The sequence below is a fragment of the Megascapheus bottae genome, chromosome X (assembly GCF_031878675.1).
Source record: "Megascapheus bottae isolate mThoBot1 chromosome X, mThoBot2.hap1, whole genome shotgun sequence".
Taxonomy (NCBI): Eukaryota; Metazoa; Chordata; class Mammalia; order Rodentia; family Geomyidae; genus Megascapheus; species Megascapheus bottae.
In genome coordinates this window covers 9,116,913-9,124,187 of record NC_143547.1, presented here as the reverse complement: position 1 = coordinate 9,124,187, position 7,275 = coordinate 9,116,913, and the positions used below count along the sequence as shown (strand labels likewise).

The 7,275-nt window shown below is 43.1% G+C and overlaps 1 protein-coding gene across 1 annotated transcript in view; it reads right to left on the bottom strand.

Moving 5' to 3' along the window:
• Mbtps2 (membrane bound transcription factor peptidase, site 2) overlaps positions 1-7,051 on the bottom strand; it is a 39,842-nt gene extending 32,791 nt beyond the window's left edge. The window contains exons 1-2 of the mRNA XM_090326944.1: positions 6,760-7,051; positions 1,010-1,158 (exon numbers count right to left, since the gene is read on the bottom strand). Coding sequence (XP_090183070.1) covers positions 1,010-1,158; positions 6,760-6,834 — 224 coding nt within the window. The 5' untranslated portion in view covers positions 6,835-7,051. The remainder of the gene's footprint in view (positions 1-1,009; positions 1,159-6,759) is intronic.
• Positions 7,052-7,275: the final 224 nt, after the last annotated feature.

Below are 7,275 nucleotides of genomic sequence, written 5' to 3'. Positions count from 1 at the left end.
GGCCCAGCCCTTTTTCCTTCAGTTACTTTTCTGGTAGGGTCTTGCACTTTTGTTATTTTCAGAAATATATAACCCTTTATTGAAATCCAAAAGCCAAATGTGAAGGGTTTTGGAAGAAAATCTCTGGTGAAATGACCATCCCTGCCCAGACCCTCAGAAGCACATTGTTTAATGTAATGACTCACAGATTTTGTATTAAAGTTGTTCTGGAATTCAGGGACAGATCAGATTTGAACCAGTCTGTTCAGGTTTCATATGGTTTTAACAGATTTGATCCATTCCAAACCAGTTTGATCCAGTTTGATGCGGTTTTAATCAGTTTAGTCTGGTTTAAACCCATTTGAACGGTTAGAGCCAATTTCATACAGTCTGAACCGTCTTGAACCAAAGTAAACCTGTTTAAACAGGTTTTAACTGGTTTGATCTTGCGTCTAGCAGATCCAGTTTCATCTGGTCGAACCAGTGTAAACCAATTTGAATGGTTTTAACCAAATTAATCCAGTTTAATTCAATCTGAATTGGTTTTAACCAGTTTGATCCAGTTTCAACTGGTTTCATTCTGTTTGACCTGCTTTACAATGATTTGATACTGTTTGATCTGATATAAACTAATTTTAATGAGTTTGATATAGTTTGATATGGTCCAAACCTGTTTCATTCAGTTTTAACCACTTTTTTTTAATTAAAGAATTTATTAACATTGACTTTTACATCATCTTGTCTAGGCTGGCCTGGACTATAGTCCTTTTATTTATACCTCCCATCGGATGAGTTCTTGCTAATGTTTCTCCCCCAGGCTGGCCTGGAAATATGACTTCCTCATCTTTGCCTTCCTTGTAGCTGTGACTGTACATGTGAGCTCAGCTAAAACAACCAAAAGGCCTTTCTATAGTCAATATCTTAAAACTCCTAGATCAACATGAAATGCTATAAAGGTTAACTTAATAAGTGATCTCTGATGATCCCAATGACTAATTTAATAAAAAAAGAGGGAGAAGATCAAGAGTACCACTGATAAAGCATCCTTGCTTTCCGCCGTCCCCAGCTGTAAAAGGCACGATTAAAAACTGCAGTTTGCCATCTTATGTGAAAAGGAGAGATGCTCAGGCCATTGTTTTCCAGCCAGTCTTCATAAGAATGCTTAAAATAGACAGATGACTAAAAGAGAAAGAAAAGTTTCACATAACTCCAATTTAGAACAATGTATAGCATAATAAAAAACATTGCTCAAATGTTTATCATCCTTAAAAGCTGTACCATTTACAAACAGTGCAAGTTTTTTCCTTATATGGAAGCTAGATCTAAAATATAATCAGACATGATGACATACACAGGAATCTAGGCACTTACACACAGACTAAAGGTTACCACTCCCCCCCCCAAAAAATAAGGATACCCTTATGGGAAGAACACAATGGTGTAACTCCTCTGAACATTTAAAACACTATTGAAATGAAAAGGGAAAAAAAGGCTTTACTATTTATTATCCGCACTAGCTGAATTGCTAATGGTAGAGGCTGGAAAACTGTGGGCTACATGCCAAATGTGGCTTTCCACCTGTTTTGTTGTTGTTTGTTTTTGGTACATCCTGGGAGCAACAATAACTTTTACATTTTTTTTTGAGATTATAATGAAAGACAACAAAAACCAAGAATATACAACAGGGATCCTAAATGGCCCACAAAACCTAAAATATTTAACAATTACAGTACTTTACAAAGATATTTCCTAGCCAGCTGCTGTGGCTCACACCTGTAATCTTAGCAACACAGTGTCCCGTCCGGCGGGACGTCAACTAGGGCCAAGAACCTAGAGGGAGGAATGAAAGGGACAGGAGACACGAAGAAGGCAGCAAGACAAGCGTCCTGATCAAGCTGCGAATTTTATTTTTCACACAGGGGTTTATATGCCTCTTCAGGAGAGGCAGGAGGGGTTGGGGTACTGCTCGGGGTAGGAGGTCAGGTGGTAGGATGTTTGCATATCAACACAAGCAGGCATGCATTGCTTAGTAACCTAATTTACAAAATGTTGCCCTTGGGACAAGAAACTATGAAGGCACATTCTTATGCTAAGAATTCAGGTAGGGGGAGAATGTCTCCGACAACACAGGAGGCTGAAATTGGAGAATTGTGGTTCAAAGCCAGCCCGGGCAAGAAAGTTCATGAGATTCATTTCCAAGTATACACCAGAAAACCAGAAGTAGCACTGTGGCTTAAAACACTACAGTGCTAGCCTCGAGTAAAAGAACTCAAGGACATCACCCGAGCCCTGAGTTCAAGCTCCAGGTCTAAAGAGAGAAAAGACAAGACAAGACAAGAAAAGAAAAAAGAAAAGTTTCTGCTTGGCACCACAGACTTACCCCTATAATCCTAGCAACTCAAGAGGATGAGATCTGAGGATGAGGGTTTGAAGCCATCTGGTGTAGGAAAGTCCACAAAATTCTTTTTTTTTTGCCAGTCCTGGGCTTGAGCTCAGGGCCTGAGCACTGTCCTTGGACTTTCTCAAGGCTAGAGCTCTACCACTTGAGCCTCAGCACCACTTCCAGCTTTTTTTCTATGTATGTGGTACTGAGGAATTGAACCCGGGTCTTCATGCATGCTGGGCAAGCACTTTAACCACTAGGCCAAACTCCCGGCCCTCAAGTCCACAAAATTCTTATCTCTAATTAAGCACCAATAAAAAAGTTCAGAAACAGGGCCCGGGCCCTGAGTTCAAGCTCTAAGATCAGCAGAAAAAAATCTCATCCTTCTGTGTGCTGGTGGCTCAGGACTGTACTCTTAGCTAACAGAGATGTGAGGATTGTGGTTCAAAGCTAGCCTGGCAGGAAAGAGGGAAGTCCATGAGATTCTCTCTTCAGCTAACAACCAAAAAAAAAAGTCAGGGGTAGAGCTGTAGTTAAAATGGTAGAAGATTATCTCAGCGAGCATGCCCAGACTCTGAGTTCAAGCCCCTGGACTGGCATGCATGCACATGTATGCAGCCACAGCTTTTTGTGGATGACTAAGAGTCTCATGAACTTGCCTGCCTGCTAGGGATGGCTTCAATCTATGATCCTCAGTTCTCAGACTCCTGAGTAGCTAAGATTACAGGTGTGAGCCACTGATGCTTAGCAAGACTCATGTAATTTTAAATTATTCAATAGTTAAATTTGAACAAAAATAATTTAGATTTCATATTTTCTAGTCATTAAGATCTAAGATAGCATTTCAAAATATAAAACAATGTAAAAGTCAAGTGAATGAGACTTATCTCCAATTAACCAGCTGAAAGTGGAGCTCTGGCTCAAAGTGGCAGAATTCCAGACTTGAACAAAAACAGCTATAGGATAGGTCCTGAGTTCAAGCCCTAGGACTGGCATGCATACACACACACGCATGCACACAAATATCTGTTTATATTGGATCTGTAACAGTCGCCTATTTTTGTCTTCTGGTAACTTTTTTTTTTTTGCCAGTCCTGGGGCTTAAACTTAGGGCCGGTGCCCTGTCCCTGGGCTTTTTTCCCCCTCAAGGCTAGTGCTCTACCACTTGAGCCACAGTACCACTTTTGGCTTTTTCTGTGTATGTGGTATTGAAAATCAAACCCAGGGCATCATGCACACTAGGCAAGCACTCTATCATTAGGCCATGCTCCCAGCCACTTCTGGTAACTTTTAAATCTGCTTTTTTTCCACGACTTGAAAAGGAGTGACACACAACTCCTATTGCATATACTAAAAATAAACAACAAAAACTGAATGTGGAAGAGCATACCAAGCTCAGGAGCTGAGAGCAAGTGCAAGCTCCTAAAAGTTAAGGTTTCTCTATTTTCCAGGTAGATGCTCTGCATAAGGGTTATGGTTTTTGCTCAGAAAACTGTGCTCATTCCTTGCAGGCATGGGACACTGGCACCTGGTGTTTTGGATTCCGCGCACACCCCCCCCAACATAACCTGAAATCAAGTAGCCTTTTATTTTCCCCCAAACAATAAAATCATTGTACTGCTTATGACATGCTAAGCACTATGTTAAGTCCCTTACATCAGTGCTTCTCAAACTCAAATGTGCAGAGGAAGTACCTGGGAGCTTATGAAGATACAGGTTCTGATTGTGCAGGTCTCTGATGAAGTCTGAGATTGTCTCTCTAACAAAGTATCCAGATCCTGCCAGTGTTGCTGGCTCTTGAACCTCAGGTTGAGTAGCAAGCCTTTATTTATGTGGACATTTGAATGTAATCTCCATAACCTCAGGAGACCCTTCCTATTATTATCCCTATTTAAAGATGAGAAGGCAAAGCACAAGTAGCTATTTGCCCCAAATCACCAAGGCTAGGAAGTGGCAAGGCTCAGCCTTCCTAAAGACTACAGCAAAAAATACACTATTTTGTTTCACTGTTATATCTAACAAACACACACACACACACACACACACACACACTACTTTAAAATACTAATACATACTCTATCCTAGAGGAGAAAATTTTACAGTTGTGTGTGTGTATGTGCTCACTCACACGCACTATATATAACAGTTGGATGGCTGTTATTGGATGGTTCATGCTTGTAATCCTAGTTATTTAGGTAGCTGAAATCAAGATCAAGGTCAACTCAGGCATAAAAGACCACAAGATCCCTTCTCAGTCAAAAGCTGGGGGGAGGGGGGAGTCTGTTATTCCAGCTACAATTGGAAGTCTAAGAAAAGTTGTCCTCTCTCAGGCTCAGTGTGTACCAGGGTAGGAAGCAAGACCAAAACATGAGGTTCCAAGTTCAAATTCTAGCAGTCAACAATGACAACAAAAGCGTATTCATAAGCCAGGCACCAGTGGCTCAAGCCTGAAATCCTAGCTACTCAGGAGATTGGATCTGAGTATCATGGTTCAAAGCCAGCTCCTTGTCGTGAGACTCTTATCTCCAATTAACCAGCAGAAAACTGGAAGCAGCACTATGGTGTGAAGTAGGAGAGAGCTAGTGTTGAGCAAAAGAAACTCAAGTCCCATGACTGACATAACAAAAACTATTCATAACATGAAGGTATTAACCCCTTGAGAATTTATATGATTCATTTCACAGACACTTTGCATCAGTGTTCCATTCTAAAAGCTGCTTAAAGTATGGGTCTATATAATGGTCCCTGATTTCCTGATACTATTCCCAAGTAACTGATCAATGGTCTGTGTAACCAGATTGTGGGCAACTAGTGTGAAGGAGGGAATAAAGATATGTAGAGTGGCTCAAATGGTAGTATGCCTGCCTAGAAAGCATGAGACCCTGAGTTCAAATCCTAGTACTCCTAAAAGGAAAAAAAATTTACAACCTGACAGATTCAGGGAGACTACCCCTGAAGATTCAGATTTTAGGTTCTCAGTTTGTCATTAGTCCTGACAAAAAATTATTTTCTCCAATTTGCCAGCAAAAGAGCAGGAAGTGGGGGATTAAAAGCATGGCTCAGGTCGTAAAGAGCCAGCCAACGAGCAAAAGTGTCAGTGCCAGCCAATTAGTGAAAGCGTCAGATATGAAGCTCCAGTTTTGGTCTTGGGCTTGTACATGCATGCACACAAGTGACACACATTCACAACACAAAAGCAGGAAGTGGAGGCATGATTCCAGTGGTGTAGCACTAGCTGTGTGTGGGGGGGGGGGGCGGGGTGTGTATCCACTGGGATGCCATGAGTTCAAGCCCCAGAGTAGGCACAAAAGGAGAGAAGGGCAGCAAGTGAAAAGCAGAATTCTACTAATCCGAATCCTTGGGTTTGAGTTTTTGGTGCTTGTAGTGAAGTTTGAATTGAGGGCATGGATGCTGTCCCTTAGTGCTTTCACTGAAGGCTGGCACCCTACACTGAAGCCACACCTCCATTTTCAGCGTTTTGGTGGTTAACTGGAGATAAGCCTCAAAGATTTGTCTGTCCCAGCTGGCTTCAAACTGCAATCAATCCTCAGATCTCAGCCTACTGAATGGCTAGAATTAAAGACTTGAGCCCCTGGCTCCCTGCTGCTTCTTTTTGTTTTTCTTTGAAAAGGTTTAGTAAAGCATATTTTTGATTGACTTATATCAATTATACAAAGGGAAATGACATATCAATTATACAAAGGGGAATGACACATCAATTATACAAAGGGGAATAACAACTCTAGACATTTATACAGTATTCCCATTATTTTCACCCCATCACAATCCGTCCCTGCTGGGTGCGCTACTTTGGGAACTGTTTACAAGAAATCCAGACTCGCAGGTTTCACCCCAGATCTGCTAGATCGGAACCTGCATTTTAACTAGATGATTCAACGCATGATCCAATGCACTTTTGAATTTGAGACCACGGATTGAAATCACAACTTGTTTTAGTTTCATTCCAATGCCATAATCCTTAACAGGGTTGTAATCTCTCAACAATAAGGGGAAACAACGCCGATTCTAAATGTATTTTTTTTTTGCTTTGGGTTTTTTGTTCGTTTGTTTTTTTCCTCCCGGGTACTCTGCCTCCCGAGCCCTCGATCGGCGCTTTCCAGGTAGGTTCCCAAGGCTGCAGGAACCATTGCCCGCAATGCGGCAGCCGCGCGGGCCTCCCGCCACACCCCTCCCACGGTTGCCGGTTTTTTTTTTTTTTTCACTCCGCCGGGGCCATTGGACCAGGCGGAAGGCCGCACGTGGGTATCGGCCGAGAGGTGTCGCGCCTGGGAGGCATTTGGCAGAGGAAGAAAAAAAGGCCTCGGGCGACACGGGACCTTGCACTCCGAGCGGCCCCTGGGCACCGCTGGTTTGGGCTTTAGGCCCGAGGCCCTCACCTTCAGCACCAAGTCGGTCAGGTAAACTGCAGTCCAGCCACCCACCACCACCACCAGCAACGACACCGGAATCATAGCGGCAGCTGAGAGAAGGCGAACGCCGGCGTCTTCCTCCCTGCGATCCGCAACCAACTGACCGCCGGCGTGCTTCACGGCCTCAACATCTGCGCAGGAACCAAATTGTCCCCGGCTCCTTTGCTTTGGTGGCCATGTTTCCGACCGAACCTTTCCGGTCGGGAGACACACATACCGGAAGACGGTGTAGGGCTTATTTTCCTGTAACACGCTGACGTAGTACCTTACCATTCGACTGCCACCGCCTTGGATCTGAATCCGCAGGCATTGGTCCTAGCTTGTATCTGCCTGCTTTTCTCACTGGTTGTGATATAGTGCTCTACCATTTGAACCACAGCACCAGTTCTGGCTTTTTCTCAGTAGCTTATTGGAGATGAGAGTCTGATGGAATTTCCTACCCAGGCTGGCTTTGAACTTTGATCCTCACAACTCAGCCTTCTG